The sequence below is a fragment of the Pseudorca crassidens genome, chromosome 8 (assembly GCF_039906515.1).
Source record: "Pseudorca crassidens isolate mPseCra1 chromosome 8, mPseCra1.hap1, whole genome shotgun sequence".
Lineage (NCBI taxonomy): Eukaryota > Metazoa > Chordata > Mammalia > Artiodactyla > Delphinidae > Pseudorca > Pseudorca crassidens.
Genome location: NC_090303.1, coordinates 55599363 through 55626579, shown reverse-complemented (window position 1 = coordinate 55626579; position 27217 = coordinate 55599363). Strand labels below are relative to the sequence as shown.

The window sequence follows — 27217 nt, the reverse complement described above, 5'->3', positions numbered from 1 at the left end:
GTTATAAACAATGCATAGTTAACAAAACGACTTAAAAATCATTAGATACCACTAGAAAATGATTAAATAATTTTAAAATACGCTTTTTTATTTTAAAACAAATCAACATTACAAAGTTTGAAAAATAACAAGGATATTCATGTAACTATTTTGAATGAAATATATTTGTTCAAAACCCTCAATAACATCTTTAATTTTTAAAATAGCCTGAAAAAGTTAAACTATTATAAACTAAAAATATTTACCATACTTTAAGCTTTTCGCTAATATAAAAATAACCTCATTTGTTAGGAGAGATAAAAAGTTTATATAAAGTAATAAATCATGAATTTTGACAAAAGTAGTATAAGGTATTTTCACTTAAATAAATTAAGGAAACATTCAAAAAGATATTTTTACACAGAAAAAGAAGTAAATTATTTGAGGAAAAATAAATTGTATCATTATACTTAAATAATTAACACACAAAAGACATATTTGGATGCTGGTTTTAATTTCCCCAGTAGTCTTCATGAAGATTTTGTAGTTGATGGCAATGGTGCTTTTCCTTTCTGCTTAGCAGCCTTTTCCATTTTTATCTGAAAATTTAAAATATTTGTTGATATAATTTGTAAAGCATACTAAAGAAAAAAAAGGTTGCACATACCTCATTTGGGTTCATGTCTTATTTATCACAGCCATTTTACACACCTAGTGGTTATTAAGCTGCTAAATACTAAAGCCACAATCTGATTGTTGAAGGGACCTAACTGCATTTTTAAAATATGGTTTGTTGGGGTATGCAAGCTCCCAACTCCTCTCCCTCCTGTGTTTCCTCTCTTCTTCTCTCTCAGAGACAGGGCAGACTTCATTAACACCTTAGAGACAGAGAGAGAATGGGTCAGAGGGAGGGGGAAGAGGCAGAGAGTCTCACTTACACACACACACACCCCTTCACACACATATCCCAGCACACGGGAGAGATTTGAGGAGTGCTGACTGAACAGAGGACTCAGAGAATGAGCACAAAAGCGAGAACCCTGCAGAGAGGGGTCCTGTCAAGGGCTCTGTCTCTATCTTAGTGTATGAGTATGTGTGTGTGAATATGTGTGTGTGTGTGTGTGTATCTCAAACACAGTCAAAGAATGACAAAATTTTTTAATTAAAAATGTAATCAGGGGCTTCCCTGGTGGCGCAAGTGGTTGAGGGTCCGCCTGCCGATGCAGGGGACATGGGTTCGTGCCCCAGTCTGGGAGGATCCCACATGCCGCGGAGTGGCTGGGCTCGTGAGCCATGGCTGCTGGGCCTGCGCGTCCGGAGCCTGTGCTCCGCAACGGGAGAGGCCACAACAGTGAGAGGCCCCCATACCACAAAAAAAAAAAAAAAAAAAATGTAATCAGGGACTTCCCTGGTGGCGCAGTGGTTAAGAATCCACCTGCCAATGCAGGGACACAGGTTCGAGCCCTGCTCCAGGAAGATCCCACATGCTGTGAAACAACCAAGCCTGTGTGCCACAACTACTGAGCCTGTGCTCTAGAGCCCACGAGCCACAACTACTGAGCCCACGTACTGCAATTACTGAAGCCCACATGCCTAGAGCCCGTGCCCCGCAACAAGAGAAGCCGCCACAACTAGAGAAAGCCTGCACACAGCAACGAAGACCCAACGCAGCCAAAAATAATAAATAAATAAATTTTTTTTAAAAAGTCATCTAGTACTGTTTGATTTCAACTTTACAAAAGCATTTTAACAAAAATAACATATAATGAATATTGCTTTGGAGAAATGATTAAATTAATTTTAATTGCCACTAAAGTTTAAAAAAAGAAAAGCTTAAATGCCTAACCTTACATCCAGCCTATGCACATTCCCTACAGCGTTACAGGATACACCTAATCCAGTTGGATTATCTCTGGAACACATACTGCTTAAAGGACAGTTACCTATAATTCTGATTTCTACATTTCAACAGTTACCTTCCTGAAGGTTGTCCTTCTCCACTGTAACTGAAACAAAGAAGAAGCTTGCATACCCTAAGCAAGAGCCTTCTGATCTTTCAGAAACATATAAATCCTTTCCTTGGGAAAAAAAAAAAAAAGACTCCATAGAACACAAAACCCACGTTCCTTTTACTGCCACTCACACTCACACACACCAATTCCAAGGCAGCACCACTGCCTTACCCCTGCAAAAGAAGGGGAGAGAAAATATGGGGCATGGTGGGTGGAGGCAAGGCCTCTTGCTTCCTAATATGACGGGAATAATACAAAGAAACCAGAAGAGGCCTGGCAAAACCAGTCTACCCAATCTCACCAAACTGCAAGTAACCTCCTAAAAATAAAAGTGAATGAATCTCACCTCTGTCTCTTCCCCATTTTCTCCCTCTCTCTCTCCTCTTTGAGTTGGCTGGGAACCTCATTCAAAAATCATACACTCGGGACTTCCCTTGCGGTCCAGGGTTAAGATTCCACACTTACCTGCAGTGTGCACGAGTTCGATCCCTGGTCAGGGAACTAAGATACCACATGCTGCGCAGCACGGCCAAAAAAATAAATAAATAAAAATCGTACACTCATATCACTCTTGTACACTGTAAAGGTCAACAGGTCATCTGGAGGACCCCCAAAGAACACTCTGTTCTGAGGCAAAGATTATGGGCCTCGGAGTCAGAAGAATACCTGAATCCTACCTCTACTGTTGATTAACCATCTGAGGCAAACTACTAACCAACAGTTTTGTCCTTTGTAAAAAAGTCATAGTAATAGGCACTATGTAATAAGGTTGTTCTAAAGGTTTAAATAAGATTTTATATATATATATACACACACATATATATACACATATATACACACATACACACACACACACACACACACACACACACACACACATATAAATCTAGGTACTTAATAAGCACTCAAATGCTAATCCCCTTACTCCTCTCATTTACGGCCAAGTGTTACATTTGCAGTAACATCAAAAAAGATCAAATATGCTAAACAACAAAAGCTAAAGCAGCGTTTACTCATTTCAAATAGTACTTAGCAAACACATCCACCTAATACATTATCCAAAAAGCAAAAACACCTCCTCTTCCTCTTCCCTAATTTTTTAAAATTCTTTTATACAGCAGGTCCTTATTAGTCATTAACTTTATATACATCAGTGTATACATGTCAATCCCAATTGCCCAATTCATCACACCACCACCCCCACACCCCCGCAGCTTTCCGCACTTGGTGGCCATATATTTGTTCTCTACATCTGTGTCTCAATTTCTGCCCTGCAAACTGGTTCATCTGTACCATTTTTCTAGGTTCCACATATATGAGTTAATATACGATATTTGTTCTTCTCTTTCAGACTTACTTCACTGTGTATGACAGTCTCTAGATCCATCCACCTCTCAACAAATGACCCAATTTCGTTCCTTTTCATGGCTGAGTAATATTCCATTGTATATATGTACCACATCTTCTGTATCCATTCGTCTCTCCACGGGCATTTAGGTTGCTTCCATAACCTGGCTACTGTAAATAGTGCTGCAATGAACATTGGGGTGCATGTGTCTTTTTGAATTATGGTTTTCTCTGGGTATATGCCCAGTAGTGGGATTGCTGGGTGATATGGTAATTCTATTTTTTTTTTTTTCTAAATATATATATATATATATATACACATATATATATACTTTTTTTTTTTTTTTCTCTTTGCGGTACGCGGGCCTCTCACTGTCGTGGCCCCTCCCGCTGCAGAGCGCAGGCCCCGGACGCACAGGCCCAGCAGCCATGGCTCACGGGCCCAGCCGCTCCGCGGCACGCGGGATCCTCCCGGACCGGGGCACGAACCCGCGTCCCCCGCATCGGCAGGCGGACTCCCAACCACTGCGCCACCAGGGAAGCCCCTATTTTTAGTTTTTTAAGTAACCTCCATATTGTTCTCCATAGTGGCTGTATCAATTTATATTCCCCCCAACAGTGCAAGAAGGTTCCCTTTTCTCCACACCCTCTCCAGCACTTGTTTGTAGATTTTCTGATGATGCGTATTCTAACTGGTGTGAGGTGATACCTCATTGTAGTTTTGATTTGCATTTCTCTAATAATTAGTGATGTTGAGCAGCTTTTTATGTGCTTCTTGGCCATCTGTATGTCTTCTTTGGAGAAATGTCTATTTCTCCAAAGAAATAGACATGTCCCGTTTTCCCAGCACCACTTATTGAAGAGACTGTCTTTTCTCCATTGTATATCCTTGCCTCCTTTGTCATAGATTAGTTGACCATAGGTGCGTGGGTTTATCTCTGGGCTTTCTATCTTGTTCCATTGATCTATGTTTCTGTTTTTGTGCCAGTACCATATTGTCTTGATTACTGTAGCTTTATAGTATACTCTGAAGTCAGGAAGTCTGATTCCTCCAGCTCCAATGTTTTCCCTCAAGACTGCTTTGGCTATTCGAGGTCTTTTGTGTCTCCATACAAATTTTAAGATTTCTTGTTCTAGTTCCGTAAAAAATGCCATGGGTAATTTGATAGGGATTGCATTGAATCTGTAGATTGCTTTGGGTAGTATAGTCATTTTCACAATATTGGTTCTTCCAATCCAAGAACATGGTATAGCTCTCCATCTGTTGGTATCATCTTTAATTTCTTTCATCAGTGTCTTATAGCTTTCTGCATACAGGTCTTTTGTCTCCTTAGGTAGGTTTATTCCTACGTATTTTATTCCTTTTGTTGCAATGGTAAATGGGAGTGTTTCCTTAATTTCTCTTTCAGATTTTTCATCATTAGTGTATTGGAATGCAAGAGATTTCTGTGCATTAATTTTGTATCCTGCAACTTTACCAAATTCATTGATTAGCTCTAGTAGTTTTCTGGTGGCATCTTTAGGATTCTCTATGTATAGTATCACGTCACCTGCAAACAGTGACAGTTTTACTTCTTCTTTTCCAATTTGTATTCCTTTTATTTCTTTTTCTTCTCCGATTGCTGTGGCTAGGACTTCCAAAACTATGTTGAATAATAGTGGTGAGAGTGGACATCCTTGTCTTGTTCCAGATCTTAGAGGAAATGCTTTCAGTTTTTCACCATTGAGAATGATGTTTGCTATGGGTTTGTCATATATGGCCTTTATTATGTTGAGGTAGGTTCCCCCTATGCCCAGTTTCTGGAGAGTTTTTATCATAAATTGGTGTTGAATTTTGTCAAAAGCTTTTTTTGCATCTATTGAGATGATCATATGGTTTTTATTCTTCAATTTGTTAGTATGGTGTATCACATTGATTGATTTGCGTATATTGAAGAATCCTTGCATCCCTGGGAAAAATCCCACTTGATCATGGTGTATGATCCTTTTAATGTGTTGTTGGATTCTGTTTGCTACTATTTTGTTGAGGATTTTTGCATCTATATTCACCAGTGATATTGGTCTATAATTTTCTTTTTTTGTAGTATCTTTGTCTGGTTTTGGTATCAGGGTGATGGTGGCCCCATAGAATGAGTTTGGGAGTGTTCCTTCCTCTGCAATTTTTTGGAAGAGTTTGAGAAGGAGGGGGGTTAGCTCTTCTCTAAATGTTTGATAGAATTCACCTGTGAAGCCATCTAGTCCTGGACTTTTGTTTCTTGGAAGATTTTTAATCATAGTTTCAATTTCATTACTTGTGATTGGTCTGTTCATATTTTCTATTTCTTCCTGGTTCAGTCTTGGAAGGTTATACCTTTCTAAGAATTTGTCCAGTTCTTCCAGGTTGTCCATTTTATTGGCATAGAGTTGCTTGTGGTAGTCCCTTAGGATGCTTTGTATTTCTGCAGTGTCCGTCGTAACTTCTCCTTTTTCATTTCTAATTTTATTGATTTGAGTCCTCTCCCTCTTTTTCTTGATGAGTCTGGCTAATGGTTCATCAATTTTGTTTATCTTCTCAAAGAACCAGCTTTTAGTTTTGTTAATGTTTGCTATTGTTTTCTTTTTTTTTTTTTTTGCTATTGTTTTCTTTTTGTCTATTTAATTTATTTATGCTCTGATATTTATGATTTCTTTCCTTCTGCTAACTTTGGGTTTTGTTTGTTCTTCTTTCTCTAGTTCCTTTAGGTGTAAGGTTAGATTGTTTATTTGAGATTTTTCTTGTTTCTTGAGGTAGGCTTGTATAGCTACAAACTTCTCTCTTAGAACTGCTTTTGCTGCATCCAATAGGTTTTGGATCGTCATGTTTTCATTGTCATTTGTCTCTAGGTATTTTTTTATTTCCTCTTTGATTTCTTGAGTGATCTCTTGGTTATTTAGTAGTGTATTGTTTAGCCTCCATGTGTTTCTGTTTTTTACGTTTTTTTCCCTGTAATTCATTTCTAATCTCATAGCGCTGTGGTCAGAAAAGATGCTTGTTATGATTTCAATTTTCTTAAATTTACTGAGGCTTGATTTGTGACCCAAGATGTGATCTATCCTGGAGAATGTTCCATGCGCACTTGAGAAGAAAGTGTAATCTGCTGTTTTTGGATGGAATGTCCTATAAATATCAATTAAATCTGTCTGGTCTATTGTGTCAATTAAAGCTTCTGTTTCCTTATTTATTTTCATTTTGGATGATCTGTCCATTGGTGTAAGTGAGGTGTTAAAAGTCCCCCACTATTATTGTGTTACTGTCTATTTCCTCTTTTATAGATGTTAGCAGTTGCCTTATGTATTGAGGTGCTCCTATGTTGGGTGCATATATATTTATAATTGTTATATCTTCTTCTTGGATTGACCCCTAGATCATTATGTAGTGTCCTTCCTTGTCTCTTGTAACATTCTTTATTTTAAAGTCTATTTTATCTGATATGAGTATTGCTACTCCAGCTTTCTTTTGATTTCCATTTGCATGGAATATCTTTTTCCAACCCCTCACGTTCAGTCTGAATGAGTCCCTAGGTCTGAAGTGGGTCTCTTGTAGACAGCGTATATATGGGTCTTGTTTTTGTATCCATTCAGCAAGCCTGTGTCTTTTGGTTGGAGCATTTAATCCATTCACGTTTAAGGTAATTATCGATATGTATGTTCCTATGACCATTTTCTTAATTGTTTGGGGTTTGTTTTTGTAGGTCCTTTTCTTGTCTTGTGTTTCCCACTTAGAGAAGTTCCTTTACCATTTGTGGTAGAGCTGGTTTGGTGGTGCTGAATTCTCTTAGCTTTTGCTTGTCTGTAAAACTTTTGATTTCTCCATCGAATATGAATGAGATCCTTGCGGGGTAGAGTAATCTTGGTTGTACGTTCTTCCCTTTCATCACTTTAAGTATATCATGCCACTCCCTTCTGGCTTGTAGAGTTTCTGCTGAGAATCAGCTGTTAACCTTATGGGAATTCCCTTGTATCTTATTTGTCGTTTTTCCCTTGTTGCTTTCAATAATTTTTCTTTGTCTTTCATTTTTGCCAATTTGATTACTATGTGGCTCGGCGTGTTTCTCCTTGGGTTTATCCTGTATGGGACTCTCTGTGCTTCCTGGACTTGGGTGGCTATTTCCTTTCCCATGTTAGGGAAGTTTTTTACTATAATCTCTTCAAATATTTTCTCTGGTCCTTTCTCTCTCTCTTCTCCTTCTGGGACACCTATAATGCGAATGTTTTTGCCTTTAATCTTGTCTCAGAGGTCTCTTAGGCTGTCTTCATTCCTTTTCATTCTGGTTTCTTTATTCTGTTCCACAGCAGTGAGTTCCACCATTCTGTCTTCCAGGTCACTTATCCGTTCTTCTGACTCTGTTATTCTGCTATTGATTCCTTCTAGTGTAGTTTTCATTTCAGTTATTGTATTGTTCATCTCTGTTTGTTTGTTCTTTAATTCTTCTAGGTCTTTGTTAAACATCTCTTGTATTTTCTCGATCTTTGCCTCCATTCTTTTTCCGAGGTCCTGGATCATCTTCACTATCATTATCCTGAATTCTTTTTCTGGAAGTTTGCCTATGTCTGCTTCATTTAGTTGATTTTCTGGGGTTTTATCTTGTTCCTTCATCTGGTACATAGCCCTCTGCCTTTTCATCTTGTCTGTCTTTCTGTGAATGTGGTTTTTGTTCCACAGGCTGCAGGACTATAGTTCTTCTTGCTTCTGCTGTCTGCCCTCTCCTTAAAATTTTTTTTTAATTTCCTGGCATTAACACAGTGTCTTGCACCTAGCTGACCTTTAATAATTGTTTCCTTAATAAAATTCTCTTTTATTGAGGAAAAGAGACCAAAGGCCATCCACAATGGAAGAAAATAATTTGACCTGATATATTACAGAAGCTAAGAAGCAACTCTTTAATATGTAAAAGTAGTTAGTAAACTATGTTACCACAAAGGCTTCAATTATCAAAACCAATTCACACTAACCATGGATTCTTCCCCACACCCAATGATACCAATGAGTAGCAAAGGATACAACCAAAACCAGATTCAGATGTAGCACTGCTTTCAAATGGGGCCCTGAAGCCATCAGATTTAGTTTCCCAATCATCCTTTTTCCCTCAATGGTGCTTGTCATAGTTTTTTGGAGTAAAAGATGAGTACTAACAACGTGTATGATACACATCAGCTCAGAGGAAGTTGTTTAGGTTTGAGTTTCTTAGTTTTTATACTCCATTCATCACAAAGGCTGGAGAGGTTATAAGCTGTATCTCATAAATCCATAAATCACACAGGCTGAAGAGTTATAAACCACATCCCATAAATCCATAAATTCTAGGTCTATTTATAATAAGTAGTCTGGATGGGCCAGGTATATCCCCTAAAACATTCACAGATAAGAACTACCCCCTTTACTTTGCCACAAGCAAATACCATCAGCATGTTTTTCAAGGCAGTCAACACTACCCAAGCTCCTGGAGGAGGGAAGAAAGGAGTTCTAGAACCCTGTCCCTCATAAGCCTATGAGGAAAAACTAAAGTTCAGCTGGGAACGTGTGTGTTCTAAGAACACAGATTGATCTGATTAAAAGTCTATCCTTGGGCTTCCCTGGTGGCGCAGTGGTTGAGAGTCTGCCTGCCGATACAGCGGACACGGGTTCGTGCCCCAGTCCGGGAGGATCCCACATGCCGCGGAGCAGTTGGGTCCATGAGCCATGGCTGCTGAGCCTGCGCGTCCGGAGCCTGTGCTCCGCAACGGGAGAGGCCACAACAGTGAGAGGCCCGCATACCGCAAAAAAAAAAAAAAAAAAAAAAAGTCTAGCCTTGATGATGCTGCAAACATAGCCTCTTCTTTCCTCACTCTATCTTATCCTCCCCCCCTGAAATTCTACCACCACCTCTTTCTCTTAGATCAGAGCTTTCCAAAAGAACTTTCTGCACTGCCCAACAAGGTAGCCACTAGCCACATGTGGCTACTGAGCCCCTGAAATATGGCTAGTGTGACTGAGGAAATAATTTTTAATTTATTTAAATTTAGACATACATAGCCACATATGATGAATCGCTATAGCACAGACAATATTTATCACTGCCTTAAGTCATACCAAGGACTGTCCCCCTATACTTTAAAGTTCTTCATTAGGAAAGACATGCTAATCTCTCTGTCCCCTACTCACTTCCTCTGCCCTTGGATGGTGAATTTATTTAATGGTCTCCTTTTCCCACACCTTTAGTTACTCAACAAGCTCTTGTTTAAGAGTTGTAGAGAATACAACAAAAAGTGATGAGTGTCTTTACTTTCATGGCACTTACTACCTAGTCAGAGAGACAATGAATGCCCCCAAAGCAACTATGAAATAATCCTAAGGAAAGCACTTTGGGGAATGTACCATGTGGCTGGATACAATCCCCCATGCCTCATCAAGCCAGCATCCCCTCACCTGGCAATAAACAAGAACAAAACAAAACTTTCAAATATGAACACTGACATGAAACACATCACATGTGTAAGTAGATGACGTGTGAAAGCAAATATCAATTATACCTGTATTTATCTTTTCAATTTTCCATAAATATTTATTGAAAACATGTTATGTACAAGGCACTGTACTTAGTTCTGGGGAAAATACAGATAATAAAAAATACTATATTTATCCCCAAGGAGTTTATGGTGTGGTGGTGAACTGATGAAAATTATCATTACTGAAAGCAGGGAACACATCAACACTGTAGTTGTTGAGCCCTGAAAATTGTTAAAATATGTTTATGTTTAGTGTTGTGCTTCTTAAAGACTATTGGGTAATTCTAACTTGAGTCTGCCTATACCTAGAAGCCACTAAGGAGTAGAAATACTATACATTAAGAATTCAATATACAGGGACTTCCCTGGTGGCCCAGTGGTTAGGAATCCGGCTGCCAATGCAGGGGACATGGGTTCGATCCTGGTCCAGGAAGATCCCACATGTCATGGAACAACTAAGCCCGTGCACCACAACTACTGAGCCTGCGCTCTAGAGCCCACAAGCCACAACTAGTAAGCCCACGTGCCACAAATACTGAAGCCCGCGTGCCTAGAGCCTGTGCTCTGCAACAAGAGAAGCCACTGCAATGAGAAGCTCGCACACCTCAACGAAGAGTAGGCCCCACTCACTGCAACCACAGAAAGCCCGCGCGCAGCAATGAAGACCCAACGCAGCCAAAAATAAATAAATTACTTAATTTTAAAAAACGAATTCAATATATATATAATTTACAAATCTGCTCAGGTTGTCTTTATTATTGACAATTTTATGTGTATATTTAGTCAATCTTTATGACCTCCATAAATTATCATATTCATTAGTCCTGTTTCTCTCTGAATTGTTCTAAATAAGCCTCAAAGCCTAACACTAGCTATAAGTAGACGTTATAAATTATTTTTAATGATGATCCACAATCAATATATAGTTGTTCTACAGTGTCTCTGTTACAAGTAAATGCTTAATGTAAGCAGGTTTTCCTACAGACTTACCCTTTCCTGGTATCGTCTTTCAAAGAAAGCCATATCGTCCTCTTCAGGTTTCCTTAAGGAAGAAACTTGACTGCTTGTACCTACTAGTAAGGAAAAAGAAAAATCTAAGTACAGCTGACCCTTGAACAACATGGGTTTGCACTGTGTATCCACTTATACTCAGATTTTTTTCGAAAAATACCTACTACACTACTGCATGCTCCTGGGTTGGTTGAATCTGCAGATGTGGAGGAACTGTGGTTACAGAGGAACTGTGGATACAGAGGCCCAGATGTAAACTTATACGAGGATTTTTCAACTGCACAGGGGTGGGGGGTCCCTAACCCAGCTGTGTTGTTCAAGAGTCAACTGTACTCATATAATTATAAATTCTTCTGAAATAAAAAACAGAAAAAAAACTTTCCTCCTTCTGAGTGATTATTTTGTGTTTTTCGAACCAGAAATGATCTAAATGAATCATTGATCCTACTCCCTCTTTTTCAGAAAGCAGGGCATCATAAGACAAAAGTAATGTTCATTGGTAAACATTCTCCAAATATTCAAGTGGTTCATATTAAATTACACCATATAGCTATTTCACATCAGAGCTCATTTAGCTTTGTTCAACTACTTTTTAAATTTTACAGCTAGAAATTCACGTACCACTGTAACAGATAATGCGCAGAAGTAACTATTGAAGGTTTGCACTAAGGTCTGAATGTTTGTGTTCCTGCCCCCTCCCCCCACCACCCAAAATTCATATGTTGAAATCCTAATGCCCAATGTGATGGTCCTAGGAGGTGGGGCCTTTGGGAGGTACTTAGATCATGAGGGTGGAGCGCTCATGAATGGGATTAGTGTTCTTATAAAAGAGACCCCATAGAGAGTCCTCAACCCTTCTACCATGTGAGGACACAAGGAGAAGGCACTGGCTGTGAATCAGGAAGAGCACTGTCACCAGAACACAACCATGCTGGCACCTTTATCTGGGACTTCCCCACCTCCAGAACTGTGAGAAATAAGTTTCTACTGTTTATAAGCAACCCAGTCTATGCTATTTTGTTACAGCCACCTGAACAGACTAAGAGAGTTTGTGTAGGCAACCAAAAGTGATGCTACTTCCTGCTTTGAAATTTTTCAAAACGAAAATAATTTTAACCATTTCCATGGTATTTACTCTTTTATACCTTGTCAAGAACTAGTTTATGTGCTGAAAGGAACTTAAAATCGCTTCAGGAAGGAAAATCTGGTTTTCCTTGTAGGTAAGCCAAGCACCTAATTCCATGGAAAAGTTCACCTTCATTTCAGGGGAATGTCTTGGTTGGGTCCCTTCACATCCAAAATAGAATATCAACCTGAACACCTGTTCTTGTTTTTAAAGCATATGAATTCACCCTCAACCAGCAACACAAAAATCATATGACTCCAGATGATCACCACAGAGTATAACCACACTGCCAACAACTACCTAATACAAATCTTGTTGAGAAAAACAAGAAAAATTGCTTAGAATATATGCTCTCTATCCATTCGTCTGTAAACCCTGGGTCTTTCCCTGGATCACACTGGACCACCTGAGCTAAGCTTCTTGCAGAATCACCTTCACTGAGCTACATTTTAATAAATGGTATGTGACCATTTATCTGGTAAAATGGGATATTACCACTTTTTTCAAAGGTAAGTATCAGAATTAACCAACCAGAGGCTGCATTTGCTGAAAAAAAGTTTTTAAAAACCTTGGGCTACTGCATCATTGAGGGTCACTACATAAATTTCTTTAAAATCCAGCATTGGGGGGCTTCCCTGGTAGCGCAGTGGTTAAGAATCCACCTGCCAACGTAGGGGACACGTGTTCGATCCCTGGCCCCGGAAAATCCCACATGCCGCGGAGCGACAAAGCCCATGCGCCACAACTACTGAGCCTGCGCTCTAGAGCCCGCGTACCACAGCTACTGAAGCCCACGTGCCTAGAGCCCGTGCTCCTAACAAGAGAAGCCACTGCAATGAAAAGCCCGCACACCACAACGAAGAGTAGCCCCCGCTCTCCACAACTAGAGAAAGCCCGTGCGCAGCAACAAAGACCCAACGCAGCCAAAAATAAAAACAAATAAATAAATAAATTTATTAAAAAAAAAATCCAGCACTGGTACAACTTTCATGTGCACCGAGGAATTCATGGCTCCTCCTTTCTAATAAGGAAAAGTATTTAACTGATCTCACCTTCCTTTTTGTACCTTGGCTACCACTACAACTCAGTCAAAACTGCAGCTTAATGTAATAGTTACATCAACTTTGAAAGTTGACACAACTCACAGATATCGAGAATGAACTAGTGGTCAGCAGTGGGAAGAGGGAAATTGGGGAGGGGCAAGATAGGGGAAGGGGATTAAGAGATAGAAACTACTACATATAAATAAGCTACAAGGATATATCGTACAGCATAGGAAATATAGCTAATATTTTATAACAACTTTAAATAGAGTATAATCTATACAAATTCTGAATCACTATGTTGTATACCTGAAAGGAATATAATACTGTAAATCGACTATACCTCACTAAAAAAAAGTGACACAATTGTGTCCTTTTCTTTTGTTTTGATTTCTTACTTCTACCTACATCTTATAATTACTTCATTGTGCAAATCCCTTGCGCAAAAAGTCAGTGTACGTGAAAAGGTTGTATGAAAACACAAATAAATCAAAGAAAATTCTCATTTCAGAATATTTTAAAATATTAAATACCTCATAAATCATACAAATTCCTTCTTCGTTTTTATTCTTGTTTTCAATAAAGGAAATAGAATACTTAAAAATGTATAAAAATGAACTTTATTCATTTTTATGTGCAATTTATAAATGGTAAAACCTTGCTAATCTATAATTATCAAGGAATTACACCTTGTTTGGGAGAGCCTAAGGGATCAAGGCAATTAGTCCACTAGAGGGCTCTCTTATTCAGATCAAAGCAATAACATGTCCCAGAATAAGGTTTTAAAACTCCAAATTTTTGTATTATCAGAATCCTCATAATTCCAAGATTTAACAATTTTTTCCCAATTAAAATGAAGATTATTGCTTTTTCTCAGTGCCTGGACAATATAAAAGTGAAATGATAATCAAATTGTGGTAATACTGGAAAAAAAGAGTAATCTGGAAAATGTATCAATCTATATTCTTTACTACATCCAAAACTATTTCTCAATTTAATTTCATTACCATCTGTTAGTGTTTCTGGAGAAGAGCTAGATGATGCTTGAAATGCTTTTAGAAATGGGTGGTCCATGGCTGTAACTGGAGAGTCTAAAAATTCACCTGAAGGTGCACCTGAGAACAAAATATGTGAAGAATGAAAATTAAATCTTTATTTGTTAGGATACAAAGAAGTTATTTCAAATGTGAAATAAATTAGAGCCCCAAGCAGAATCATTATAAAAATCCTTTCTGTACAATGAAAATTTTTGTTTATATAAATTTTTGCCATATAAAGTAAAGGCAAATGGATAAAAGTACTTCTGCATTTCTCAGAGACCTTTCTCACAGAAAAAAAAAATGCATGAATGTAATTGTATGTCAGCAAAGAAGTATAAGACCTTAACATAATCACAAAACATTATCAAAAGCAAGACATTCAGAATTTAAAAACCTCTAGTTAAAGAGGATAGAATAAGTGTATTTTTCCTCTATTCCTTACTGGGAAACCATCTAAAAACAAAATATGAAAAAATAAAGAAAACTCCTTCAACGAAATGGGGAAACAATCATAATCCTAAACTACAAAGACCAACTGCTACATTCACTTTTGGACCGAAAGGAAGGAAGCTGCAGAAAAAATTAATAAGTCCTCTACTTCTTCACAAACCACCCCTCCCCCACATGCCTATCCCCATCCATGGGTAGAGAGAAGGAAATAAACTCTTAGTCCTTTCCTATAAAGTGAATAGTGTGGGACAATTGCTCAGCCTTTCAGATTCCTGCACCCCTCCTTCCCCAGCTCCTCCCTCTTGTGACCTGTGGGAAGATCAGAGAAGGGGGCTTAGGTCCAGCCAGGTCCTTGTGTGTTCTCTGGTGTCCGTGTGCGCTACTGATCTCAAACGCTAAAGGCTGGCAAAAGTTGCAATTTAGTCTCTCAGCTTGGTAGGGCCTGGTAGCCTCACACGCTCTCACTAGAAGTACAGACCTCTCAGCTGCCTGCCACTTTTTCTACCGAATCCCCCAGAGCTCAGGGGAACCACATCTAGCTCTGCTCTGCAGTCACCTTTGGCCCCTTGCTATGACAGATGCTATGGCAGGCCCACTGCCTCACAGCTCACCTGCCTTCAAGCACCCCACAGGAGCTGGGAATTACTACGGGCTCCTTCAGTATCACAAAGGAACAAATTCCAGCAAAAGATCATCTCTGTCCAGGACTCTACATGGCTAATGGAGCAGACGTCCCTCTGCTCCGGGCTCCCCTACATCTAAAATCAAGACAAAAACATCTTATGTTTCCTCTCCTCGTTCTTATCTTTCTTCACCCCACCTTCCAGCAGAGGCCAGAAGGAAAAGTTTTTTTTTCTTTCTATGATAAAGATACTTAAGTGATAAAATACCAGAAGTCACAAAAAGGCAAAGATGCCGGCTACCAACACTATTACTTAGCATTGTTCTGAAAGTACCAGTCATTTTGATTGGTCAAAGAGTAAGAAGAGTCATAAACATTGGAAAGGAAGAAGCAAAACTATCATTACTGTTGACCTTTGAACTGTGCAGAGGTTAAGGGTGCCGACCCTTCACACAGTCAAAATCCACATATAACTTTACCGTCAGCCTTCCGTTATCCACGGTTCCACATCTGCAGATTCAACCAACTACAGACTGTATAGTATCATAGTGTTTGCTACTGAAAAAAAATCCATGTATAAATGGACGCTTGCAGTTCAAAGCCCTGTTGCTCAAGGGTCAACTGTATATGCAAAATCAACTAAAGATATACATTTAAAATCTTAAGATTAAGTAATAATGACTGGTAACAAAAGCAGCATACAACATTTCCTTTTTCATAAGCAAACAATAATCAGCTAGAAAATATAAAGGAAGGGAAAAATCCATATATGATAGCTTTAAAAACGATGAAATATCTAGAAATAAAATTAAGAATTGTGCAGGACTTTCATGAAGGTAACTTCAGAATTCCACTAAGCTACACAGAAGACAAAGAAATGAAGAGACTCAATATTTTAAAACAGCAAATCTTCCTATATTAATCTACATATTCAACTAAAATAATAGAAAGTTTTGTAATAATAGAATGTTTTTAAAAAACAATGCCAAAGGTCTGAAAGAATTAAAAGGGAAGAATAGGTCAGGAAAATTCTAAAGTAAAAAACTGAAATCATACATATTAATTTATTATAAAGCTGTAGTAATGAAAACAATAAGGTAGTCGCACAGAAATAGACAATAATGAGTCTGACTAATGAGCCCATAACAATTTTGGGGTTGAACCCAGTCCTACCACTTACTAGCTGAATAACACAGAACAAGATGTTTTACTACTCTGTGCTGAGTTTCCTCGTCTGCAAAAAGGATTAATAATAGCACCTAACTCAGAGCTGTTGTGAGGATTAAATGAGGTAATAGATATAAAGAGGCTGGAACAAGCCCCGCAGTACAAAGTCGTAATTATCATCAACAACATCATTACCATCATTTTTTGTTTGCCACTGATAACTGGGTTTTCTGTAACTGTTGCATGAGCCTAATACAATCATGTATCCATAAAAATTGAAAAAGGATTTATTTATGGAATTTAACAAGCTAGTTATAAAATAACCTAGAAGAGAAAATGCACAAATATATCAAGGCAATCCTGAAAAATGAACACAAACAGGAAGAATTTACCATATCAATTATCAAAGCACACTATGAAGAACAATAATTAAAAATACGAAATATTGGCACAAAATATGCAATGGCACAAAATAGAAAGTACAATAGAATATGGTAAAGGTAAAGTTTCAAATTATTTGGGAAAAATGGTGTTTGTATAACTTGCCATTGATTTGGACAAAAACCAAAGTTATACACACCTCACACTTTCACAAAAAGTAAATTCCAGATACATAAGAAAGCTAAACATAAAAGCAAAAAAATTAAGCATTAAAGTAAAATGAAGGAGAACATATTTATAAAATTAGAGTAGGGAAGGCCTGTTTCCTACATTTAAAAACTGTAAAACAAAAACAATAAGAAGTAAAAAACCCAAAAGACAAATGACATATTGGAAGAAAATATCTGCAAAATAAATACAAAGGATTAGTATACAGAATATATAAGAAGACTTCTTATAAATCAATGAGAAAATAGAAAAACATAAAAATAAGCAAAGTATATGGACAGACAATTCACAGAAAGTAAAATGGACACTAAATATAAGAATACTCTCATCTCACTAATAATGAGGGAAATCAACTGAACTGAAACAATGAGAACACTTTCACACATTAGACTGGCAAAAAAACTAAGTTTAATGACATCAATGATCAGCATAAATGTTTGGAAATAGGTAAGCTAAAACATCACTAAAGGAAGTATAAACAAGTACAGCATTTTTGGAGGGCAATTCGACAGAACGTATTACAATTTCACATGTGCACACTCTTCAACCCAACAATTCTACTTCTCTCCATCTGCCTTAGAGTCAAATTCACATAGTACACAAGGAAGCAAGTTCAAGGATTTGGGGGGTACGATGTTTGTAAAGGCAAAAAAATAAAATGGAAACAATCTAAATGCCATGAACAAGGAAATGGTTCAGAAAACTGATATATATCTATAGTGTGGAATACTACGAAGCAGTTAAAATATAAGTAGATTTGTATATCCTGATATAATAGGCCTTCAAAAATTATTCTAAGTTAAAAAAAAGTAAACTATAAAAATGTACGTTAAAAAGAGAAATACAAATCAATTGATGACAGCAAATTACACTCTAGGAAAGAATCTGGGGTTAAGAAAAGTGTTCAAGGGGGACTTGTTTGAATCTGTTTGAACAAGAAAATATTGATTTATGTTTTTGTAATCTTTGTAATGAAAAAAATAAAAGTAATACATGCTTTTTATGAAAAAAAAAATCCACACACATAGAAGTATTTAAAGTAGATAGGAACCATAGTTCTTTTTCCCAGAAGGATCCAGCTACCTTCAATAGTTTGAGATATATCCAATTAAACTTCTCTGTATATTACTTTAAGTTTTTATATATGCAAGTGGATATATTTGTGTGCATACATGTAGACATACATGCATATGATCATGTATTACTACAGATGTGATAGCATGTACATACACACATGGACAAAAGCCTATGTTTCCAAAATGAGATGGTTATAATGGCAAAAATTACATACAATAGGATAACAGGTAAACTGTATCATATCAAATAAAACAAATTATTATTCCGCTATTACAAACAATGGGGTTGTGAGTTGGGATTTCGGTATGAGTATTGGGGTAGGAGTGATCTTTTATGTTTTCTAATTTTTCTGTAATAATCATACATCGGATAGTGACAATAAAATCTTTTTAAAAAAATAAAAATCAAATGAGAGAATATTTTTTGAAAATAACATGAAGAACTTAAAGTGCAAAACAAATACAAGGCTTCATTATTGTTAGCACACATAACACATATTGTGTTAGCACAATATGACAAGCTCACAGTTCATATATCGTCACTTACCAATTCCACTGTCATCTAATCGCATGTAGTCTTCTGCCAGCGAGCTAAAGCCAGCTAATCCTCCCATTGCTGCATAAGGAACGTCCCGTCCCACCGGTTTTCTCTGAGCCAGTCTTTCTTCCTTAGTTTCCACTACTGTGTAATGGGTATATGCAGGCTGACCACAAGCACAAGTGAAGGAGCTATGGAATCCTGAACACTGAGAACCTGAATCAAGATGTAAACCAAGTTAAACATTTTAAAATATAGGTAATGAGCTGTATGCCCTATAAACCACTTAGCTTGGCCAAAATCACCTGAATCTGGATCCCTCACACACTGTGCTCTGGCCCCTGTACCTCTTAGCCCTAGCCCCTGAACTCACTCCCTCCCAGCCACTGCTCTTACTTTTAAAAGATGCTAAAATGGTAAGAGAGTCCATAGCAAAAAAAAAAAAAAAAAATGGAAAAACCAATCAGGACTAAAGGAAACTGAGCTAAACATTGGAGAGCCAGGAAATACAGGCCCTCTCCTCAAATACTGAGTTAAAAGCAGGTATGGGGGGGGACAGCCCAGTGGTGAAGAAATAATGTGGAAACGTCTCTGTGGGTCAATTCCCCATAAAAGCCATATTGGAAGGCCAACCCAAAGACATAGAAAGATGCAACAGAATACTGTTTAACAACAAAAAGGAAAGAAGTACTGATGCATGTTACAGCATGGATGAATCATAAAAACATTACACTAAGTGAAAGATGCTAATCAGAAAAGACCACATACTCCATGATTCCACTTATATGAAATGTCTAGAACAGGCAAATCTACAGAGACAGAAAGTAGATTATTGGTCATCTAGAGCTGAGGGGAGGAAGAAATAAGGAATGACTGCTAATTGATATGGAATTTCTTTTTGGGGTGATGAAAATATTCTAAAATTTATTGTGGTGATGGGTGCACAACTCTGTGAATATATTAAAAACCATTAGGTTGTACCCTCAAAATGGATGAATTATATAGTATGTGAATTATATCAATAAAATTACTATTTGTAAAAAAAAAAAAAGCCACATTGAAATGGAGTCCAGAATACACCATTAACAAAATCTTTACACACTCACACTTCTGACAAATGTGTACGGGAACCAAGGCACATAATAAATAAGTTTTATTCAAATACTTCCATACTTCATCAGTGAAACATATTTATTTCTGCCACTGTCATTAAAAATGTTTTATAACATATTTCATCATAAGATTTCAATTCAAGATACTACAAAAAGAACTGGAAAAACTATCTCCTGAAGAAAAATATTTTACCCATTTTTAAAAAAATCCTACCTAGGGCTTCCTTGGTTGCACAGTGGTTAAGAATCCGCCTGCCAATGCAGGGGACACGGGTTCGAGACTTGGTCTGGAAAGATCCCACATGCCGCAGAGCAACTAAGCCCATGCGCCACAACTACTGAGCCTGCACTCTAGAGCCCGTGAACCACAACTACTGAGCCCGTGTGCCACAACTACTGAAGCCCGCGTGCCTAGAGCCCGTGCTCTGCAACAAGAGAAGCCACCGCAATGAGAAGCCAGCACACCGCAACAAAGAATAGCCCTGGCTAGCCAAAACTAGAGAAAGCCAGTGCGCAGCAATGAAGACCCAGTGCAGCCAAAAATAAATAAGTAAAAATAAAATAAAATTTTTAAAAGAATTTAAAAAATATATCCTATCTATTTCAAAGGGTTTTTAAAAGGATGATGAAGAGTAAGGGTATATGGGATGGTGGCTGGGATTTGGGTACAGGTATTGAGATAAGGGTGCTATTGCCTACAAAGTGTTAAAAGCATCATGTTACATTTTGCTTTTCCCATCAATCTATGTCTTAGGCAATAACAAAATAATCTGCCAGAAAATTATACAAATTTTTTAGACTTATAAAATCCTTTTTAAGGATTATTATTCTGTAAATAGAATTCAGTTGGTAAAACGTCCACGATTCAAAAATTTGAATCACATCACGTCTAGTGATTCTTTAAAATCTATTACTATTACTTATTTGAATTACATGAGATTAAGGTTGAGATTAGAGATTAAGGTTGATGACTGCAAAGCATATAAATAACTGAGATTTTCCACAAAAATAAAATTTTAGAGTAGCTATCCATCATCCTAGTTGTTTAATGTCGCTGTAGCTGAATGAAACTGGCACAGAGACACATTAAACATTCAATAAGGAGATAAAAGCATTCTGTTTGTGTGTTTATCATAATGTAACTCACAGGCATTGCACATAAAGCCAGGCTCAGCACTATGCTGATCAGCAAAGTGCTTGCACCTGCAGCGAATGGGCTGCCTGCCATTCAGAGGCACGTAGAGGTAAGCCCTGCATGGGCAGCCCGTCACTTGACAAGGCAGACTGATGGGGCGCTGCTGAGGAATCGTTTCAAAGTCAGTTTTATGTTGCTTATACCTAAAAAAAATAAAAGAGAAGAAATAAAAGCACAATGCAGGTACTGCCAGAAATGACAACTGCTGTTCTGTTAAATGCAAAATGATTCTTTTTCATTTTTATTTTTGTTTCATTGTTCTTATCAGTAAGGTTGAAAATACACTCCCCTGCATGCAGTATTTGTCAGCTCTGTTGCTTTGGTCAGAAAAATCTTCACCCATCTAGATTTTTATTTTTAATTATTTAAGAAGAATTTTCACAACAATATACAAAGAAATAGCAAATAATTCTCTTAAAATACCACTACAGATTCTTTAATACAGAAGCACAACCCAAGAGCATGAAAAAACTTCTTCATGAAAATTCTTTTTATCAAAGTGCATTATTTACATTTATTTTCACAGGTTTGCTACTTAAAATTGAAATAAGTTCAATAAACGTATAATAATGCTATTTATTTTAATATAATTTAATTTTTAACTTTAAACTTCAAAATAAATTATCAACACCTTTCAAAGCCAAAGCTCTTTGTTAAAATGCTGTACCTAATTTTCTCAGGCCACTGGCTTCCTTCTCATTAAGTGATACTCAGTAAAATAATATTAAATTTATTATTCTCAATATTATCCTAGGTAACAGAAGTTAAAATAACGAGATACCATTTTTCACTAAGCAAAGAGAGCCAAAGTTTTCTTAACTGTACATATTTCACAGTGCTGTCAAGAGTGTTACAAAAGAACCAATCCCATTTAATAGGGTTTCAAGAAACATAAAAAGATGCATCCTTTAACCTACATGGTTCATTTTTGAAGAACATACCCTAAGAAAATTATTCCATGTATATAAAGAGCTTTGTGCGTAAGAATAGCATTAGCAACAGTACTTACAATAGCAATATATATAAAGCATACTCATAATAAGGGAATGGATAAGTATATTACTAGAAGACAGTTTTCAAACTCTTTTACCAGTGAAAACTTTTCTTTAAATAAAATCTTTTACAGAACCATAATACTATACAAAATAGATTAAAGCAGAATTGGTTAAAGCAAGGTGAAGAGCCATAATTGGAGTCTGCCCTTTCCCTAACTTGCCCTTCCACCTGGTATGCCCCTGAGACTCCGTCATAGCTCTGGGGAAAACACAGTGAACACCACTGGACTAGCTGGAATATCAAGGAGGTATTAAAAACCTTGTTTACAATTACTATGAACCATGTGGAAACATTTCTGTGATTCTGTAATGAAAAACTGGTTCAATATTTATACATACATATAATTAACTAAATGAACTATGTAAAGAAAAAAGTACATGAACATAGTAAAACATATTAACAGCAGCTGGCTTTAGGTGGTGAGTCTTCTTCCTACGTTTCTATATATTCCTCATTTTCCTTAAATAACCAATGTTTCACATCCATAATAGGGAAAAATTAATTCAGACAGAGATCTCACTGAGTGACTGGTACTAAAGAACTTTTCCATCCAAGTGGGGTTGGGTCACTTTTGAAGGTTAATTCCATGCTGTACAATTATACATAGATATGAGACTGGCACTAAATTTTTACGAGGATAAATGATAAAACTAACATAAATTTACCAAAGTCCTCTTCATTTCTGAAAGATATCAACATAACCCTCATCCTCCATTCCTCCACAGTGTTTTTATTTGGGGTTGCTAAATAAATTTCAAGTCAATCTATATACAACATTACTTATCCCAGCAACTGCCTAACAACCTCCGGCAAACTGCAAGTCTGTAAACAGCAACTACACAGAGTACCTCAGGAAAGAGCCCCAGAAACTATCAGAACAGGGCAGCTCTCCCATGGTTCCTTTGGAACAGAAAGTTGAAGTCGTTACCTAAAACCACGTAATAGTTTCTGTGATTTTTCCTTGAAGCAGCTTTGTCCTTTTGAGCTTTACAACTAAGACCTGTGACAGTCATAAAATTTAAAGTAGAACAGGATAAACACAGCAAAATGCAAACCTCAGGTATAGGTAACACACATCAATGGTTGCAGCCTCATGTATTTCCTTTCCTCCATGTGCTTTTCTCAGAAGAGGACCACTTGTAATAAAAAGCTGTGTGCTTGTATTTTTGTTTAAAGAAAGGTATATATATATATATATATATATATATATACACATATATATATATATACATATATACACACACACACACACACACAGAGTTGACCCCTGAACAATACAGGTTTAAACTGAGGATTTTTTTTTTCAGTAAATATGCAGTAGGCCCTCAGTATCCATGGCTTCCTCATCTGGGCATTAAACCAACCACGTATTGTGTTCCTACTACGTTTATGATCTGAGGGTGGCTGAATCCACATCTGCAGACAGGAGGGCCCAGCTATGGGACTCGAGCATCCCCAGATTTTGGTGTCCGCAGTGGGTCATGGAACCAATCCTTCACAGGTGTGTGTGTGTGTGTGTGTGTGTGTGTGTGTGTGTGTAAATAAAAGAGGAAGGTATTCACACAACACACTTCTTAAAGTGTAAAGGGAGATTAGTAAATGTGAGGAGAAATGCTTCTATTTGTAGATTCGTAACCTGTTCAGTGTAGCTCAACTCAAGCAACTCTAAAATCAGTTCTGCATAACTTATGTAAGCTGAAGAATGGCTATGTGGGGGTCGATTACACCATACTCTCCAATATTGAGTGTGTCTGAAAATGTTCATAATGAAAGGTGAAAATGAATAAATAAACTCTTTCTGCAGAGAAAAAAATAAATATAAAATCAGCTCTGCAGTCTGATGACCCATCCTCTACTACCTTGTCCAGTGGTGGGAGAGGCAGACTCTGCTCCCCAGCCTAACTGAAAGACCCCTGGCAAAGCCACAGGGGCACCAATATCTTTCTAACCAATGGTAAGAGAAAAGATGCTTAAGGTGATAAACTCCATAATGAGTTCTAATCTGATACAACAGAAATTTTTCAAATATAGCCCCCAAAAACCTTAAATAATTTCTGGCATATTATTGGTATATAAAAGCCTGTTTTCAAATGTTTTCCAATGATCACCAATAATGGTATTTATAGAAGGAAGATATGCTCTGCTACAGTTTTATACTTCCTAATCACCAGAAACCTTAGCAATAAAATATCTTACCTATGGATACAAAAACACAGTGTCTCTGGACCCACAAGTTTACAATCCATTCCAGTTGGTGATCGCCAGCTCACGAATAATCTGTTCTGTAAACGCATAGGTAAGACTTTTCTTTTGTATTCTTCATATTCTTCAGGGGTAAAAAGTTTCCCTCCATCATCCTCACCAACAATTCTATAACAAAAAAATACTTCTCTTAAGCCTTGTGGATTTATTTTCCAGGTTAAAAATACTAAAATTAAGCTATACTTGTATAGTCAAAGGAAACGCTGCTTCGGCTTTTTTTAGTTAGGCTCATGTTAATAGCAAAATTACACACAATAGTAATAAAGCTTTTGCTTCCCATATAAAAGAGAATTATGAATAAGAAAGTCAATGAATTCATAACATCTGACTTCAATGATCCATGTTTACCACTAGAGAATTACCACATATTCATCTCAGTTTCTCCTTTGATTCTGAAGCAAACATGCTCATTTTTCCCGTTAAAAGCCGGAGCCTAAACTGCTAAAAAATTCTAATAGTTTCCTCCTTAAAAAATAGCCCCCCCCAAAAAACAAATGGTACAAAAAACATCGACGCTGAAGACAACATGACTAATGCCCACACTTGACTCCAAACCCTGGCCAGGAGTTTAAACTAAGATGGGACCCACAAACACCCTTGGATCTGCACCAGCTCAAACCCAACATATGCATTGAGTAATCAGAAGACCGACCTCAAAATTTTATGGGAAAAATTAAGCCAACACTATTTCTTAGGAAATTAAGAATTGGACTCCCTGGAGGAAAAGGAAGCACAATTAAAATTGAAGAAATAGCTCCTTGAAAATACCTCCTTAAAAAGTCATGAAAAATGTTGTTTGCAGAATGCTACATAATTTTTGGTGGAATCCATACTCTTTTCCATACTTTCAAGCCTTTAGCTGAGGTAGATAAATAAAACCAACTCAGAGGCTATGAAACCATTACAAGCTTCTTCCTTACTTAAATAATTTAGATACACAATAGTAAAAAAAATAAAAACAAAGGGCATTTTATTCTGCGATAAATTTTGGGCCACTTTACTTTATTATAGCTACCAAGAAGTATACCAACAGGTACTAAAAAGACCTTAAGATCAATGCAGATCTTTAAAGAAAGAGATCATTTAATTTTAAGTTCTAAACCAGTGTAGCTCAAACTTTATTTACAGAATCCCGAAGAAATCTAGTTCAAATGCAGATTAAGATTAAAATGCCTGAAGAGGGCTTGGTGATGCTCCTTGGTGATGCCATGACTGCTACACTTTGAGCAGCAAGCCCCTAACTTTTAGAGAATTATTCCAGGTAGTTTATGTTTGAAAAATAATTTCCTCCCAGGCCCTAACATTTTCTGGGCCAGGCAAGAGACTACAACTGAAGGCCCACATTCCACATACCTGAATATCTAAATATCTAAGTTATCAGTCAACATCAGGACCCAGCAACTTGCTCCCAAGGAAATGTAAGACTTGGAGCCTCAAAGAGCCCGCTCTGCCCTACATGAGGGCTGGGTGGAAGCTGTTCTGGGCACAAGTCTCCTTGCGTTACCCGAACCAGGAATGAGGCCTGACCCATCAAGCTTCTCACCCTCACTTTTTCTGGCTCAGAATTACCAAGACATTTCTAGGCATTACCCAAAAGTATGTCACCTAGACAGCCAGAGGGAAGTGCAGTCAGATAGGAACTCATTTGCCCAAGTAATTTGGGGCGACCACCTTTAAGCAGAGCAACTCCTCTGGCTTGGGTTTCAGGCCGCTCAAGCTTCCCAGGTGAGGATACGATCGTCTCACTTCCCCTTTATACACACACACACACACACACACACACACACACGCCTCAACTCCCCTTCCTCCTGCCTGTCCCTCTCCAGTAATTCCCACTCACCCAGTTTCCCAACTGTCAAAAACAAATACCGTATGCTAACACATATATATGGAATCTAAGGGGAAAAAAAGGTCATGAAGAACCTAGGGATAAGACGGGAATAAAGATGCAGACCTACTAGAGCATGGACTTGAGGATATGGGGAGGGGAAAGGGTAAGCTAGGACAAAGTGAGAGAGTGGCATGGACATATATACACTACGAAACGTAAAATAGATAGCTAGTGGGAAGTCGCCGCATAGCACAGGGAGATCAGCTAGGTGGTTTGTGACCACCTAGAAGGGTGGGAGGGAGGGAGACGCAAGATGGAAGAGATACGGGAACATATGTATATGTATAACTGATTCACTTTGTTATAAAGCAGAAACTAACACACCATTGTAAAGCAATTATACTCCAATAAAGACACACACACACACAAAAACCTTTCTTGGGAGACCGGAAAAACACATCGCTACAGGTGCATCGGTCTTTGTCAGGGCCCCAGGCAGTGAATCACTCCCTAAAGCCCTAGGAGCGGCTGCACTTCCAGTTTCCAGAGAAGAGTTTCTCCAGAACCACCAACACTACACCAGTGTCTTTCTCTTAAAACCTGCCCCTCGGGGTTGGGAGCACGTTTAGAAGTTCACAACTTACCCTATTACTAAGTTAACATGCAAACTTGATGTCTGCTTTTACAGGCCCCGAGTACTAATGTGTAATCTACACTGGCAGTTTAGAAGAAAACAAAAAAAAGGATCTTTGCATAAATCTAGTTAATAATCCTTCCTCAAAGAGGTCAGAGCGGGAGGCCTTTTAAATTGCCTCGGAAGAAACTTATTAGAATAGAACTGCGTGTACGTACAATATTTAATTACAGAAAGAGAAAACCTGCAATCAATGTAAGCTTCCCCCACCAGCCCGGGAAGGGATTCCGGGAGCCCAAGCGAGCCAGCGCTGGGCCCCTGCCTGCGCCTCCAGCGCTCCTCCCGCGACGGGGGCCGGGCCCGCCCGCGCCTCCAGAGCTCCTCCAGCGAGAGGGACCGGGCCTGCCCGGGGCCTCCTGGCCCCGCGGAGCCACCGCCTCACCTCCGGTACTCCATGTACTCGTCCACGGCCGCCGCGCTGCCGGCGGGCAACGTCAGCCGCTCCATGGCGGTCGGGGAACCGGGAGGCGCCGGCTCTGGGGCCCCAGCCCGCCCTGCGCACGTGAGCAGAACCCTGAGGAGCCAAAACCGGTCGTGCCCCGG

General features: G+C 38.1%; 1 protein-coding gene across 6 annotated transcripts; it reads right to left on the bottom strand.

Moving 5' to 3' along the window:
• Window positions 1-85: 85 nt before the first annotated feature.
• On the bottom strand, window positions 86-27217 carry FAM221A (family with sequence similarity 221 member A). Of its 6 annotated transcripts, XM_067746516.1 has the most exons (8): window positions 27057-27217; window positions 24084-24257; window positions 20784-20974; window positions 18534-18740; window positions 14030-14137; window positions 10833-10915; window positions 751-857; window positions 86-578 (listed from the first exon to the last, which is right to left on the bottom strand). In XM_067746516.1, the coding sequence occupies exons 1-8, from the start codon at window positions 27119-27121 to the stop codon at window positions 575-577; spliced, it is 939 nt and encodes a 312-aa protein (XP_067602617.1). In that variant the 5' UTR covers window positions 27122-27217; the 3' UTR covers window positions 86-574. The 6 variants fall into 6 exon arrangements, with proteins under 6 accessions (XP_067602617.1, XP_067602616.1, XP_067602619.1 ...); XM_067746515.1 differs by having other exon boundaries at window positions 86-857; XM_067746518.1 differs by lacking the exon at window positions 751-857.